The 17,439-nt window shown below is 51.6% G+C and overlaps 1 protein-coding gene across 1 annotated transcript in view; it reads right to left on the bottom strand.

Annotated features, from left to right (window-relative positions):
• The window catches only part of SYT13 (synaptotagmin 13), a 44,131-nt gene that overhangs the window by 12,545 nt on the left and 14,147 nt on the right, over positions 1-17,439 (bottom strand). Inside the window, exon 2 of the mRNA XM_046017906.1 lies at positions 1,437-1,662. Within this exon, the coding sequence (XP_045873862.1) occupies positions 1,437-1,662 (226 nt within the window). The remainder of the gene's footprint in view (positions 1-1,436; positions 1,663-17,439) is intronic.

Here is a 17,439-nt window from a genome sequence, read left to right as displayed (position 1 = left end):
ATTCCTGATGGCTTTCTGTAGGGCTGGTTGTTTGGCTTCTGGGGAGAGAAAGAAAAAGAGGAATGATGACAAAGAGAAGATGAGCTAATGCTCTGAGTTTTTCAAAGTTCCAGACTCTGACACCGTCTCCTGTTCTTCCTGGTGGAAAGCATCCAATCCTGGCTTCATCTGGGCTTTGAGAAATTAGGACTCCGACCATCCACCCTCAAGGCTCCTCATGCAAGCTTTTCCCCACTCTCCAGGTGTAAGCTCTTGAGTCCTCAATGGGTCTGTTTTCATCTATTTAAAATATAGGTCTCTCAGGGCGCCTGGGTGGCTCAGTCGGTTAAGCATCTGCCTTCGGCTCAGGTCATGATCTCAGGGTGCTGGGATTGAGCCCTGCATCGGGCTCTCTGCCCAGCAGGGAGTCTTCCTCTTCCTCTGCCCCTCCCCCTGCTCATGCTTCTCTCTCTCTCTCTCAAATAAATAAATTTTTAAAAATCTTTAAAATAAAAATAAAATGTAGGCTGGAGGCTAAAAGTGGAGCAGCTTCATTCATGCCACAGGCACTATGTGAATTTGTTCTTGAAGAAATGCCGGACTAATCACTGTGGTCCTGGGTGGGTTTTGGAGGGGGCGCCGTCCACCGGCCAGCATGGGATACAGTTGGACCCTGGCCAGAAGATGCATAAAAATCGGGGTCCATGCCAGAACCAGTTCACGGATTCCTCTTCCTCCATCTCCGTCTCCAACCACACAAACAAAATCCCCAAACCGCACAACAACTATTCTTCCGGCTGTATTTCTTGCCTCCTTTTGAAAGCCTGCGTGCTCCTTTGGTTTAGGGTTGGTGGTTAGGGATGTGTCTGCTTTGCGCATCTGCCCCAGTGCCCAGCATAGCACTGTACCCCTGAAGGTGTTACATCTTGAAGTCCACACTGATGAGAAGGAGAAGAGGAACATCATAGTAACAGTGTGTTGTGATTATGTCCTTTGTGCCACTCCCTGGGCTGAACCCTTTACACGCATTATTTTATTTACACTTCACAACCGGCCTACGGGGCAGATGAAAGTGCAGTCCCATTTTATGTATGAGGAAACTGAGACCCAGAGAGGTTAGCAACATGACCAAGGCCACCCAACAAGTATGTGGAAGGGCAGAGAATTGAACCCATGACTCTGGAAGTCTGTGATCTAATCACTAATCAGGACTCCTCTACATGACTTGAAAAGGACTCTCCATTGCCAGGTGGGAAGCTGGAGGCCCTGGAGGGAGGCACTGTAGCAATATATCTGGAGGAGTAAAGCACTGTGGTTCCGAGGCCCCGGGCCCACCTGTTTGCCCAGCGTCAAAAGCTATGGACTGACCCTGGGGCTGGCTACGCCCAGCATCTACAGGGACGCCGTTAGCCCCGCCCCCCGGAGTGCCACCTGACCCAAGGGCGGGAGACCCCTACCGTTCTGAGGAAGGATGAACAGCTCCTCCGTGACCTGCCTCTTGAGGCGGCTGTCCTTCGGGGCCTGGGGGCTGGCAGGGACAGCGGACTCCTCCGTGGTCCTCAGAGTGTAGTCTGCATAGTTGATGACCTCCGGGGCTGTGACAGCTGGCCTGGGTCCGTAGATGTCTGGGAACTTGAGGAGGGCTCGGGGCTGCACGGGCTCCGTGGACTTTTTAACATTGAACTGCAAACACACATCACTCTGTTTAGTCCGCGAGAGGACCTCCCGCCTGCGTGCCACCCACAGAAAGGAGACGCCATGACCTGATCTGTCACGAGGGGCAGAGTGAGGCCTGTGGTCCCTTTCTGCTCCAAGGCGAGGCGCCCCAGAAGCCGAAATGTCACCTCCAAACCCACCAGAATCCATGACATCATGAGTGGTGGCAGAGCGCGGTGAGATTTGGGCCCTGTTCAGCCATCCCTCCTTCCTCTGACACTTGTCCTCTGCTGAGCCCCCAGGGGTTATCCCCCGGGCCACTTGTCTCTGGTTGTTTCCCGCTTCCTCTCACACCCAGTGGCTCAGAAGTGCCAGGGGTCCCACCATACTTTGAACAAAATCCAAACTTCCAGCAGTGACCTTCAAGCACTTGCCCCACCCAGCCCCACTCACCTCTCTGTTGTCCCAGAATCCTCCCTTTGCACCCCTCTAGCCACCGACCTCCCTGCTTCTCAGATAGGCTGAACTCTTTCTGGGTCTGATTTCCTGGCCCCAACCCATCCCCCAGAAATCACCCCCTCCCCACCTGCTGTGAATTAAGTCCCTCCACCACGCCTGTCCCCTCCCTTTCCCCACATCATGCTTTTGGCTGGATAGCCTTGAGCTCACCCTATATTGTTGTAGTCATAGGTTGGCCTGTTTGTGGTCAATCCTATGTGAGCCCCGTAAGCCCAGGGATCATGTCTTGTCTTGCTCCTTCTGTGTCCCCAGTACCCGCAGTGCCTGCTCACAAGGAGTATGTAATACAATACTCTGGCTAGGGCTGCCATGTTTAGTTGCACAGTTTGTGCACTGCACAAAGGAGCCTAGATGAGGGGCAATGGGGGTCAAAATGCAGTCTGTGCACCACTTGCCCAGTTGTGTGCCTGAGGTGGGAGCTTAGTTCCCCTGGAGGAAAGGGCATCTTTTCTTTATACAAAGGCCCGCGTGCTTGTGAAGCTTGAAGTCTGCAGGGCTGCCTCACACAGACGGGTAGAATCTTCTACCCCTTCCTGAGGGACTGAGATATCTTCTACTGAAGGGATTCAGACGTATATACCAAGCAGCAATATCAGAGATCTGCCCAGTCCCTGGGAAATCAGGGACTGAGGGCCGGGCCTGGATCTCAACATGCTGGCTGGGTACCCCACAATGTAGCCCTCAAGTTGGGGCAGGTATGGAGCCATGGCAGCATCCCCCAAGAAGCCTCCTGCCCCCCGCGCTGGCCCTCCTGTCTCTCCCCTCTCTGTGGCTGCTAGAGGAGCCAGTCAGGGGTCAAGGCTGCTTTTTCCAGTGACAGGAGTGACCAGGGACTGGGGCGTGGGACCTGGGGGAGGGCTGGGGTGAGGCAGTCCTGCAGAGGGTCAGCGCTTACAAGTTCACACATACTATTTCAAAGTGTGTGTTCACAGTGTTGGCACACTCTGCATTCCACTACCCCGGGACAAATCCTGGACGTTCTGCCTTCACTGACACTCTGTCCGGGACCATTCTCAAGGGAGGCTGTCTGGAAAACAGATGAGGAGAGCACCAGGGCACCCAGGGGCCAGAGGCAGGAGCTGGTGTCTCCTCGCCACCGTGCGAGTCACAGTGGTCCTTTTCCTCCCAACTCTCTAAGGGACTTAGAGGGGAAAAAACACTTTATTCCTCTCTCGGAAACACTGCCCAGTGAACAATAGTATAACCAAACGAGGGCACCACGATCCCGATCTCTGCCAGGTGTGCCTGCCACAGTCGGGCTCGAAAACCATTTCTGACTTCAGTGGAACGAAGCTGTCCACGAGCAGACAGTGGGGGTGGTGGCAGGATTATACCTAGACCAGCCTGGCCCCAGAGCCCCCTGTCACTGTGGCCCCGGATCCCCTCCCTGCCTTCAAGTCTTTGCCAGGCCCAACACCCACCCATCAGAAACGTGTGTTGCCATTACACGTCGTGACGAGTCCCCCACAGAAAGACCCGTATGATCTGCAAAATTGGGTCCCCCCTTACACCCTCACCCCACTGACCATGTCACTGGGCATCAAGGGGCCTGGCTTCTGGTGCTCGGCCCTAGAGCCGAGCAGCTCTTGGCAGGTCATTTCACCTCTCTGAGGTGTCCCCTCAAAGGACAGGTGATTTCAAGGCTGGTGCCACTCCTACATTCCGAGCTCTGAGGACATAGGAGACACAGCTCTTTATTTGCAGGTATAGGTGATCTGGGGAGCTGGTCATTCACTGGATAGTAAATAACAGGTGTATTTGACCTTTGGGGACAGCAGTTCCAGAAGCGGGGGCGGCAGGCAGTCTGGGTAGGTGGCGGTGGAGGGGAGGGGGTGGGAGAGGACGGTGCATGCACAGGGCAAGCAGGGATCTGGGAGGCCAGGGAGGGCATCAGGGAAGAGCCAGGGCGTGATCTGGACTTGAAGGAGGGGTGGATTGGAAAGCAGGGTGGCCAGTGGAGAGGGGACGGGGTTGGGGGGGAGGCTGCGCTCCCAACTTGAGCAACGACTGATGTCCCCACATCTTTTTATCCTCCACAAAGTGGTGCCCACCTCCAACATTTCATCCAAGTCTGAGTTATCCTTATTATACTATCGTACAACAAGGAAACAGGCTTGAGGAAGTTCAAGGTCGTATCATTGACAAGTGGTATATAGTTCAGCCTCGAGATATTTTGACACCAAATTTGCGTCGCTTCCACAGCCCTGCAGCTGCTTCTCTAAAAAAAAAATAAGTCCGTGTCTGTCTTGGACGCTGGATGCTGAGTGGCGACAGTCCCTGCTGCTCCCTCCCATTCCTCAGCGCAAAGGCGCTGGGCTTCCCGCTGGCTGCTGGGCAGCCCCTTCTTGGAGCCACCCCATCGTCCCTTGTTGGGTCCAGAACTAAGGTTGTTTGGCTGGTTTGGGGGATACTTTTGTAGTTTCATATTTGATTTCATCCCAGTTTAATCGCTTCAGAAGAGGGTTATGTTGATGGATTTCCAGCTGGATCAGATTTGGCTCGTGCTGCATTTTTCATAGGAAAATTATCATTGGGCTCAATTCTGAGTGAGGTTCGCTCTGTGTAGCCTCACATCTCTGCAACGCCTGGGTGGGCCTTCCTCCCTACTCACTGGGTCTTCATTTGTGTGCCCCTGACGAGCTCAGAAGCTTGTGATAAGAGCTTAAAATGCAGCCCCAAGACACAAAGTTGGGGTTTTCTTGGGTGTCCACCAATATCCATCCTCTCCATGCTGCCTTTCCTCCAGATCGCCAGGTTTTCTGAGTCCCACCGCAGGCCCAGCAGTGGGGTGGTGGCGGGTGGGGACCTGTTTAGCCTAATCCTATCAGGTCTTGGGTGCTGTTCCCACCACAGGAGTTGGTGCCTGTCCTGGAAAGCCAACCCAGAGAGAATGGAAGGACTTGCATTTCAAATTGGTACAAGAGATCCTCTCCCCAGCCAGACAGGAAGCCTGTGGCCCTATCTGGCGACTACGAGATGAGCCAGTCTTAGGACAAAGTTGACATGGTGGACAGCAGGGTGGAGAGAAAAAAGGAAACTCTCTCTGGGGACAGTGTCCTCAAGCAGCTGAACCATCCAAGCCTGGTATCCCACCTCTGCACCCGTGGTCACACAAGCAATATTGTTCTTCTTGTTTACGCCAATTGGGATCGGGGTCTTTGGGATTTGCAGCCAGGAGGCTCCAGAACTGAGGCACACTGCCTTGCTCTTGAACATCCCAGGACACCACTGCCTCTGGTAAGATGCCATTCCTGCTTCCTGAATGTCTCGGCATCCAGCCGATGTAGGATCCCGTGTGGCAAGGGCTCCCTGAAGAGGAGAGTGATTCATGGGCCTTCACTGGGCTGAGAGAAGAGTCTGATGGCTGCTACATGACTCTCTCCAAGCAGGAAAAGCAGCAGCTGATTGCCTCTCCTGTCCTCTCGTCCAACCTTATTTACTGCCTTTCAAAAGCCTGGTTCCGCCTCATCTTTCAAGGACATCTATGTTTCCTCTTTTAACAGCTGGAACGTCAGTGCCCAAGAAGCAGAAAAGAGGTCTGGGAGTGAGGGAGGGGGGTGAGAAAGCATCCCGAGTGTGGGGCAAGCTAGAATGGCCGGGAGGAGGGAGGCTCCCGGGTGGGGGGAGCAGACCCCCAGAGAAGGGCCCATGTTAGAGCCTAACCCTGCAAGGCATGAGGGACAGAATTTGGAAGTACGGATCCTCCCTCCACTGTCCCTTGAACTCAGGGTGGAAATATGGGCACCAACTGAATCAGGGAGTATTTTCCAGGGGCGCAGACATTCAACAATGAGGGAAATGCCCACCTGTGCTGGCATGACAGGTACGGAGCCAGGAGGCCCCTCTGATGGGTCTCTGCACATTGTCCTGGCCTCGCCTGTCTCCGGGGCCTCAGGCCCCTTGCTTCTGCCTGGCGTGGACTCTGAGCAGCTTCACCATGCTCATGTCCATCCCACTCCCCTCTTGCCACCTGTCGTGGGGCCTTTCAGTGGTGGCTGAGGCGCATGAGACACCCAGGGATACTCTGGGCCCACCCAAGGACAACCCTGCTTTGCCAAGACTTAACACTCCACGGGGCAGGGGGCCAGGGTTGGGCAGGGGGGCTTGACTGTAGGGAGCTGGAAGCCAGACATGAGTTCTTCTCCTCTCCACCTGCCTACCCCTCCCGAAAGTGTCTTCAGTCACCTCTGGGAAGATGCCACCTCCAACAATCGCCCTGCCAGGGGCTGGCCCGGCTCCTTGATGCCCCCTGTGTGTGGCCTCCTCCTCCTCCCTCCTGCGTCCCTTCATACTTCCTGCTGAAGAGTGGGACGGAGGCCTCCAGGCAGGCTCAGCTCTCCCTCATCCAGGCTAAAACAGATGGTGGGGGGGAGGGAGGGGCAAGCCTTCATTTAATGAACAAATATTTATTGAGCCCTACTACAGGCCAGGCCCTATGCTAAGTGTCAGGAACACAGAAGTGAACAAGACAGATGCTGTCCTTCCCTTATGGGGCCTGCGTGGGAAAAAGAGAAATTAATTATGCAGCTAATGATCTGTAAACAAACACTTAACCTTACCAGAGACGTCAGGCGACCCCTTTCGTGACATGATTAATTTTTTTCACCTCAAGGCTGTTTATTACATTGGGCTTTTGAGCTAGGGCGTCTGTCTTCGAGCATCGCAGCACCCAGGAAGGTACGGGTGGGCGAAGCCGACTCCGGCTGGGAAAGGGGACAGATGGCTTCTTCCCTTTCACTCAAACTTAAAAAAGGAGAGGAGAGAGGGGAGAGAGTCGGACACAGAGTATTTGGAGCATGTCAAACACAGGCCACTGTGGCTAGGTCTGCAGCCAAGCAGAGCAAAGCGCCCCCCTCTAGCGGTGCTAGAGGAAGGAACCTGCCAGTTTCCGTCCCTCTGGCCCCTATGCTGGTAATGATGCACACTGACATGCAGCCCAGGGTTGGAAATGGAGCCTGGGGGTCAGGTGTTCAAGCTTTGGAACAAGACAGCGCGGCTGGAGCCCACGTTCTGCCAATTACTTGCTATATGATCCTGGATCTGATTTATGAACCTCTCTGTGCCCCCAGTTTCTTCATTTGTAAAATGGGGTTGCTGACAGCAACGCACCAATTTCCTGGGGTTGGGTGGAGGATTAACTAAGTGAACTGGGCTAAAGCTTTCAGCACAGAGACGAGCATTACAACCCCTCAACAAATGTTGGAAATACCCGTTCGACCTTGAGGTCTAGACTAGTGCTATGCGAAGTAGGGCTCATGCATTGGGGTCTGCCCATGAACTCTTTTGTGATGAGAAGAGTAGATGTTAAAATGAAACAAAACAGGTTCTTCTCCCCCCAGATGGTGTGAGAAGCTCCAGTGTAGACCAGGCTGTGGTCCGACAGGCAGGTGGCCCGACAGGGGCTTCCCGGGCCCCTCACCGCCGAGTGTGGGCTGGACCTCTTGACTTGCTTCTGGTAAAGAGAGTATGTGATTTATGTGATGAGATATCACAAGGGAGATGAGCTTGCAAGAGAATTAGATTTCATCTTGTCTGCTCCCTCTGACAAGCAGGCTGTGATGTTGGGAGCTGCCCAGGGAGCCTGGGGAGCCCTGGCTGGCAAGAGGGGGAGAACAGCCCATGAGGAACGGAATCCCGCCAACAATTTGGAAGTAGATCCTGCCCTAGTCAGACCTTGAGATGACCGCAGCTCTGGATGACCCGACTATGTCAGGTCGGGTCAGGTCAGGCACTGCGACCTGGTGTTATTTTAAGCCACTAATTTGGCGGATGATTTGTTAGGCGGCACTAGATAACTAATATATAGGTTTGGGGGAATTTTCCAAGAAGGCATAAAAAATAGAGCAACTACTACACACCCACTAGAATGGCTAAAATGAAACAGAGTGGTAACACCAAGGACGGACAAGGATGGGAAACAATGGGAATGTTCATACATTGCTCAGAAGGGAAAATAGGAAAACACTTTGGACAATTGGGAGTTTCGGACATAGTAAACTCCTATCTACCCTGTGGCCCAACAAATGTTCTCCTGGGTATTCATCCAAGGGCAATGAAAATATATGTTTACACAAAGACTTCCATGAATACTGGTAGTAACTTTACTCGTCCTGGCCCCACACTGACATCAGCCCACGTGTCCATCAACACAAAAATGGGTAAGTAAATTGTGGCCTGTTTTCATGATGGAATACTCTTCAAAAATAAAAAGAAATGAATTCTGTGTACGCTCAACAGCAGAGAAAAATCACCAAAATGTGCTGAAGGAAAGAAAGCACCATACATACTCCAATACACACATATTCCAAGAATACATACCACATAATTCAATTTCTATCACTAGTGCTTAACTCGGGAGACACTTGGCAATGTCTGGAGACATTTCTGCTTGTTACAACGGGCAGGGGGAGGCTGCTCCTGGATGGAGGCCAGGAATGCCGCCAGCCATCCTCGCATGCCCAGGACAGGTCTCTATGACGAAGAATTATCCAGCCCAAAGTGTCAGTAGTGTCAATTGAGAAACGTTGATTTACATGAAGTTTTAAAACAGGTAAAACTAATCCATGGTGATAGAAATCAGAAGAGTGGGTGCTTCTGGGAGAAGCCAGTGGTAAGGGGCATGTCAGAGATGTGGTGATAGCCTACGGGATAAATATTTGTCAAAATGGATGAAGCCATACATTTACAATATGTACGTTTCACGGCATGCGAACTGTACCCCACTAATAATTTAGACACAGGTAAACATACACACACATACCTTCATCCAACCTGCTGCATTAGGCTTTCTGAGATGGGCATAAGAATCTGAATGTTCAGGGGGCACCTGGGTGGCTCAGTCAGTTAAGCATCTGCCTTCGGCTCAGGTCGTGATCCCAGGGTCCTGGGATCGAGCCCCACGTTGGGCTCCCTGCTCTGCGGGGAGTCTGCTTCTCCCTCTCCCTCTGCCTACCACTCCCCCTGCTTATACTCTCTTTGAGTCAAATAAATGAATAAATTCTTTGAAAAAAAGAATCTGAGTGTTCAGCAAGTGTCCCAAGTGATTCCTGCATACAGCCCACTCAGAACTATCTGTGGACTTATATTTAGCACCCTCCGGTCTCTGGATCAGCATTTCTCAAACTTTCCCTCCAAAGCAGCTCCAGAGGGAGAGAAAGGTAACATATACTCTAGAGATGGGGAAGTCTTCTGAAGCAATTGGGAAACTTTCTTGAAATCTCCAGTGTTATCATTAAAATTCATGTGAGCCTTTGTATTTGGCATCATGGGGCCGTTTTAGGACAGAAATGTTTTAAATGATCACCAAGAAGGAAAATTTGCTCTTGTGTATTTTGTGACTTGAGAAATTTCCCAGGACGCTGGTTCTGCCTCCAGCACACTCACACACGTGCACGCTCTCACACATGCTCACACTCACACACACACGCACTCTCTCCCCTAAAGGAGAAGTAGAATTCTCTCCCTAATGTCTGGACAATGGGCAGTAAGTCCATTAGGTCGAGCTAAGAGTTCACAGAACTCTTCATTTTGCCGCTAGGGAAGGACGCCCTCCTGGAGGCTGTGTCTGGGAGTGGGAAGTCCTTCCAGACATATAGATAACACCACCAGAGAGAATTTGGGGTGCAACCATAGGGGCTCTTGACCAGCCCAAAGCCTTGATCCCCCCTGCCCATTTCCTCTAGAGAACATCCTGGCACACACCCACAACCATTGAAGCTTCACGGTCAACAGGCTGATTGTTAATCTCCCTTATTGATCAGGTGAACCCTACTGCTGTGTAACAAAGAGCCCCCACATCTAAATGGCTGAGCACAATGAAAGCTGATTTCTCACGGTCTTAAAGGTTCTACTGGCTCTTCCCCAAACTCAAGAGTCCCAGCCTCTTTCACCTTGCGGTTCTGCCCTGTACCCTCCACTGTTTGGATAGGAGCTCACAGAATCTCCACAAGGACCCTATCAGGAAGAACTCCTAGGAGCAATCCCATTCTCCAGATAGGACGTACTACCAGATAGTAAGTGGTCAGGCCTTGATGCAAACCCAGGCCGACTCACTCCAGAGCCCAACACTGAACTGCTCTGCCCTGCTTCTGGCCACTTTCTTCATCTCCTCTCATCTCCAGTTGTATTTTACCAAAGCTCACTGGTATTTTCCTGCCACAGAGACTGATGCCCAGGCCACTGGGTGGCCTGAACTTCCCAACTCTGCCCCTTTAGGCAGAGGAACAGGGCTGTAAGCGCTGCTTCCCGCACCTGGATGTGCATAATTCCCACCTGCAGAAGTGAGAAATTCCGATTTTTCTGAAACCCCCAGGCCCAAGGGTTTGATTCAGAGGGGGTAGGTAGTGCCTGGGAACTTACATGTCTGTGAAGCTCCCCAGCGTGACTGTAATGGGGGTGGTCCCTGCAGCCCACATGGGAACACCCTGATTTCATAAAGGTCCCGAAATCCAGGTGGCATAGGGGTAGAAATGCCCTCTTGTGCGCTGAGCCATTCCTGCGCACAACCTCCCTGTCTCTCAGCAAGTCCCCTCGGCTCCCTGATTACTTGTCCCATAGATCTCCCACCCCAGGGGATTGCTGGTACCAGATCTCTACGTCTTAGAGGCTTATGGACAAATCCACAGGGTCAGGCCCCAGGGAAGGGTGTACTCTGGGGGGAGGGGCACACTTCCAGCTGCAAGGTTGAAATTCACTTTGAAGGAGCGGCTTGTCTTCAGGTCCAGGCACCACACAGGGTTTCCATGGCAACTCAGCCACCGCTCCATCTTTCAATATCCCTCCCAACACCTCCTCCTCTGTTTATTGCAAGTCTGTGTCCCCAATCCCTTTTCAACTCCCACTCCCTTGGGACTCACCTGCTCTTTCTTTCCCCTTCTTTGTTATTTTAAAATCTAAAAAGGCTAGTTTGTGGTTCACCCAGGACACTCCCTGACCCCTGGCTGGTACCTAATGCAACAGACCGGGAGCTGCAACAGACAAGGGGGTTTGTCGGTGAATTAGCCTTGCTGTGAGTTGGGTCATTGTGCCTCTCGACACGGCAAGAATGACACCCAAGCGAAAACGGCAGCCAGCCCAGGGTCAACCCTCTCTCTGCTGGTCGCCATTCATCCAATCATTTGTTCAACATCTATGAAATCTCTAGAGGCTGGTCAGCTGCAGGAACAACACTGTCCGGTCACTTCCCTTAGAGAATGAGCATCGCCAGGAAAGTAGAAAGCAAGAAGTCACTTGCAAAAAAGTGCAATCTCATGGACAGATGGGCATGGGGGGGTGAGGGGTGGGGAAGGAAAAGTGGTGTCCACTTAGAATGTGAGGGTCAGGATAAGGCTTTAAATTATTAAGCTAAAATTGGTGGGCAAAATCCCTCTCTAGCATTAATCACATGTTGGATACAGGTGTAAGTGGTTTACCTGGAGGGTTCCATTTAAACCTCACAGCCTCCTGAAGGAGGTGTTATTTATTAACCCCACTTTACAGAGGAGGACACTGAGGCACAGAGGATGAACGTCTGAAGTCCCACAGTTATCTGGATGCAGAGCTGGTATTCGAACCCAGCACGTGGCCATGGAGCCTGCAGGCTTTATAGCTTGACCATGACCTTCCCTGCCTGGGTCAAACCAAAGAACCAAAGATAAAATAGTCTGTTTTCTTTCTAAGGTGTTGGGTGGATCTCTAAGGAGAAGCCACTGGGGCCAGCGGGAGGATGTCCCACCTCTGGCCTCCGACCCCAGCTAGCTGTTCATTTATTCCATCAATCACTGTTTGAGACTGAGAACCTGATGTGAAGGAGCCCACAGCCCACACACTCTGGTATTCACACACTGTGTGTGGAGGGAGGAGTGGGCAGTGGAGGGGTTCATATAATAATAAACGTGTATTTATGAGATCAGCAGTGCAAGACAGAGTCTAGGGGCGCACATCACATCACCTAGGGGCGGATCTCAGGGTGGGTGGTGTGCATTGAAGGGAGGAGATTTTCAGGAAGATCCTGAGGCTCTGACTTTGGATTGGGTGCTCCCTAAAGTAGGAGCAGCAGTTTGACGGTGGAGACGTGGGAGAAGGGCATTCTGGACCGAGGCTGTGGCTTGAAACTCTACAGTGTGTGCAGAGAACCGTAGGGACAACTAAAGCTCCGCTTAAAGCCCCGCGCGAGCAGAGGAGGGGCAGGGCGTATTGCCGTTCTCCCAACATTCCCAGCATAAACAGAATTCAAAAAACAAAACCATTCTGTGGGACTGAAAGCCACAAAATAGCAAGACCATGCCTAGAGATTTCCTTCTCCTAGGGGGTCCCCCCATCCCGTTGACTTCGTTAGTGAATCACAATGGCTGAAAGGGCAATATGGCCACCGCCTCTGGACCACGGCCTGTGTGCCAGACGCTCCTTGAAGAGCCACAGACTTTACCTCATACAACCTCACACAACGTTATAGATAAGGGCTTAATAATTCTCCTACTGTACACCCTCATATTAATAAAGAAAAACAGCTTAATTCTTTAGGAAGGAAGAAATTGGGGCTCAGGGAGTTTGAACCATGTCCACGATCCTACAGTTAATCCATACAGTTAATCCAGTTAATGTATGACTGCTCTGGACTTGGGAACCAAGTCCCCCCAAAGCCCCCAAAGCAAGGCTGCTGACCACAACGTGCCACAACATGGCTCCCTGGGGACCGTCTCTGGATACCATCCAGAAACAGGTGGAAACGGAGACTCCTGTGAGTTGCTGCTAATTGGCTGGCAGGTGCTGCATCATTAGACTGATAACCCCACTCCCCCTCCCCACCCTGTCGTCTGGGTTTTTTTAATGAAGTGTCTGGATCTTTGGGCAGCAGCTTTGTTACGCCTCTCAGTCTTGAATACGGGCTTGACGTTCTTTGTGCCGAAAATGTGTCTCGTTTGCAATAGGAGCCAAGACAACGGCAAGACTATGTTGTAAGCTCATCAGCATCCGTCATAAGTGTTGTCTCGAAGCCAGGATGTTTGAAAGGTCAGAGAAAACCCCTCAGGTCAGTAGCCTGGGGCCCAAACTCAGTCTTGACACCCCATCCAGCCCCTCCTTATCTGCCATGTCCAGCTGCCATCGCAGGGCTGTGGCCAGTGGGTCAATGCGATTGACTCCGAGCACAGTCTCAGCCCACCTCTAACCGTCAGCGCTTGCCCCCCACACCCACTGTATTGGTTTCCCCGGGGCCTTCAACATCTTTCTATGAAACCGTGTCCATGTATAGAAGAAAGATCTCAGTCCTGCATCATCAACAATTTCTGTAGCATGAGAACACAGATGTTTACTATTGGTCAACTGTCCGTTTGAATACTTAAGACATTTTTTCTCAGTTTCTTATCTCTGGGTGCCTCATCTCTAATGTTGGAACGTCATTTTGGCATGGAAGACTGAGAAATCTCATTAGAGGCCAGTTCCCTTGACTTTGAATTCAGGATCTTCTTTCAGGACAGCTATAGGATTTTTTTGATTCTGTGATGCTTGACGATTGATGAAGCTATTGACGAAGAGAAGAGTGTTTAACCTTGTTAAGCTGATACATTATGAATGGGAGCTAAGGTCCTGAAATTTTATAGTTTTTCCCCCACTTACAAAACCAGAGCATGTTCAAGGTTATTCTCATAATACCTCCTTCACACATTTGCATTCTGATAAGCTTTTCTCAGCGAGAGAGAAAGGAGGTAAATTCTGTAAAAGCCTTGCACGTGTATGTCATCCATCACACGTGACACTGTGCAGAACACACGTGCAGAGAACAACTAAGTGAAGACATCCATCCACTTCTGGCCAGACACTTGGAAAGCACCTCATTTTCCAACCCGGTGGTTTAAAAAACAGCCAAGTTGTAAAGCGTGGCTTCAGAACAGGATAGTGGCTATTTCACCAGATCCTCCTTACATTTTGGTTTGAAGCCCAAACCCTCCAGTTTCTCGCCAACCACACAGAAATCCATGCATGCCGTTGCCCTCTAAATATGGACTCACCCACCCTTAAAACCAACGCCAGATACATGAATAAGTCCCTGCCCTCAGGAAGTTTACTATGCCCTGGTGGAGACGAGATATCTCATATATGGGAAAGACAAACCCTTATGCGAGAACTCTCCTGTGTTGGGGGCAGACAGAACCAATCAGCTAAAGACTTCTTTAACTTCCCTGCTCAGACAGGGCCTGTTGCGCTCAGGGCTCGAAGAAGCCACTAGAAAGGAATAAGAATTGGTATACAAGATGAAAGCTAGATGCTCTCTGCTTTCCCTGATACAGATGTATAAAAAGATAAGAGTCTGATTGAATCCCCATGATTCTCAAAGGCCATATGTCTAGACTGTGCAAAAGACTATAGAGGAGGTCCTCATCATTTATAAGGTCAGAGAAGACTTCCTGTAAGAGGGGCTTCCGCCCAACATTCAAGGAAAACTATGGACAGGAGAGGCAGAGGTAGCTCAGATGGAGAGAGGAATGAGGCGGGCAGAGGGGGTGCATATCCGGGGCCCTGGGAGTCTGGCAAACCAGCTGAAGAGAAAGACTGGGATTAGAGAAATGGATTTGAAAAGGAACGGTGAGGTCAGGCCATGAAGGGTCTTGGATACCCAGCAACAGATTTTGAATTCTAGTTTCTAAAAGGGTGGAGAGATGCAGACAGTTAGTGAATGGGAGAATGATAGGAGCTCTATGTGCAGTAAAATCAGACTAGCAGGTACGTGCCGGAGGGACTGGAGGCAAGAAGGCCAGCCCAGAGCCAGGTGAGAGGAAGCGAGGGGCTGGGCTGGGCTGAGCTATACCTGTCCCAATAGAGAAGAAAGCAACATGTGAGACACGTTCCCAAGGAAGATTTGACAGTGTTCACAGGTGGAGAGGCATGTAGGCAGAGGGAGGAGTCTGAGAGAGTTGCATTAAGGGAAAGGCACACCCATCTCTACCTGGCAGGGCTCCTTTCCTGGAAAAAACATCGTTTCTGAGGGTCACTAAAGGTCTACAGCCACAGAGATGATTGCGCAACAGATCGTTTCTTCTGTGTGACTTTTGTAAGAGATTTTAAGAGATTCTTAAGAGATTGCAAGGCACGGTCACCAAAGAGCTGCTTCTGACATTGACCTCCCGGTGGCCACCAGGCGACCCAAAGCCACGGAGGATCAGGCAGCTGCTGACTTTCAACTGGGCTGCACACCCAGTGGATTTGCCTTCGGCGTCACACGGCCGACACCCCAACAGGCTACCAACTGTCACAAACATAGGATTTGATTATGGAAGGTCAGTAATACTGGAGGGTCTGGCTCCAAGTTACTACGAATGTCAAAGAGTTTTCCTTGGCTCATGTCAGGCTTCTTGAAATGAGAAAAACAGCTGAACTTTCCTCCCCACATGAACTCTAAGATGGGCAGGGGCTAGAGGCTAGACTCTATGGAAGCCATGCCAGAAGCTGGATCAAACAGAAACCAGGCTAGAGGCTAATGAGAACAGTTTCTAGACAAGGGAGACTTATGCAAACAGGACTTGATCATTGTTGACTCTGACCTTTGCCAGCCTGTATCCCCTCTCTCTGATGCGCAGACTCTCCCTTTGTTGTTATTAATTATCAGGGTTGGTAATAATAGCGAACACTGAATGAAAACCCTATCCCTAAGGGTTTGGGCAGGAACACAAGGCATGTTCAAAGTAGGCCACTGAGGAGAGTTTCAGAAAGCAGGTGTTTACAAGGGTGGGGAGGGTTAAGGAAAACATGGAGTGGAGACTTCTGGAGCCAGGGATAGTTGGGTGCCCTAGACTGGGCCTTCTGGGACAGGGGCACGCAGGCGGGGACCTTAGGGAAAGGCGGTGGGCTTAGGCGGGAGTGGCAGGGAGGGGAGGAGGATACAGAAGGAGGTCTCAAAGCAAAGGGACAATGTCCAGCCCAGCCTTTAATACCTGGGCACTGCCCTACCTGGACTCGGTGACAATGACACAGTTCATAAGTGGCTACACTGAGGCACAGAGAGGTCAAGTCACTAGCCAGCCATCACACAGGAAGCAAGGGGCAGTCTGAAACCAGAACCCAAAGCTCAAGGGCTTCATGTCCTCCACTCATCCCGTGTGTCACTTCCCATCAGGTTACTAGAGTCATTTTGATGACAACTTAATATTAATTCTATTAACTAGTTTAATAACCATTTCATGGACTGTTGCATTTAGTGCAGCCCCCCAAAGGGGGAGTCATAGGAGTTTGGTTTCCAGTGGCGGCGGCAGGCAGTCACCCTTCTGCTCCTGAGGAGGCTAAGGGCCCTGGTATGACTCTGCCAGGGACATCCCGTGCACTTGCGGCAGGTGCCTGGATCTCAGGCTGTGGCCAAGGGAACTGCAAACACATCAGTGCCTCAACCCTGCCTTCCAGACCCTAAGCCTCAGGCAGAGCTCCCCACAGCATGCAGCCTTCCTGATTCTTCCTGTGGCCCTCAGGAGTTATGGATTCGGGGCGCTCCTTCCTTAGAGTCTCATGTTGCCATAAAATGAAGAATTCGAGAAACACCCCAGGGCAGGCAACTGCTGACCTAACTAGCCGCTGACTCCTTTGGTCTTCTTAAGAATTTAAGTCTGTCAATTATTCACCTTACCACGGGGGGGCTTTCACCCCTCCCCCCACCAGCCCTGTGAGGGGACCTGAGGATGCTTCTGGTACCTTTGACCCTGGGGGCATACTGCCCTCAGGGCGCCCGCGGCGGCAGCCCCCTCTTCCAGCTGCTGCCAGAGCCCCCCACAGCTCTTCTCCCATCCCTAACGGGACTTCAGACCAGCCCTCTTATCTCTTTCCCCTTTCTTCCCTTGGCAACCTTCCCCATTAGATTCCTCGGGCCAGCGTTTCAACCATACCTCTTTCGTGTCTAAAGACACCCTGGCCGGGTGCCTGGGTGGCTCAGTTGGTTAAGCAACTGCCTTCGGCTCGGGTCATGATCCTGGAGTCCTGGGATCAAGTCCCACATCGGGTTCCCAGCTCCATGGGGAGTCTGCTTCTCCCCCCGACCTCCCATCTCATGCTCTCTCACTCTGTCTGTCTCTCTCTCTCAAATAAATAAAATCTTAAAGATGCCCTGGCCTTCCCGTCCTTCCCTGATGCCACGAGGCAAAAGCCCAACTTTGGATGAACCCGCTACATGGTGATGCCTGCACCCACTGGTTCTGCCCTGTGGGAGGGTTACTCCGGGGAGGTGGGTGTCTATTGACAAATTCACGGTCAGCGGCCTCACACTGGCTCCCAGCCCTGCCCCCAATCCTACCATTTCCCTAACTCATTCCCCGACCCCACATTCTG

Source organism: Meles meles, chromosome 8 (genome assembly GCF_922984935.1).
Source record: "Meles meles chromosome 8, mMelMel3.1 paternal haplotype, whole genome shotgun sequence".
Taxonomy (NCBI): Eukaryota; Metazoa; Chordata; class Mammalia; order Carnivora; family Mustelidae; genus Meles; species Meles meles.
The sequence above is the reverse complement of the archived record's forward strand: the minus strand, read 5'-3'. Positions and strand labels throughout refer to the sequence as shown.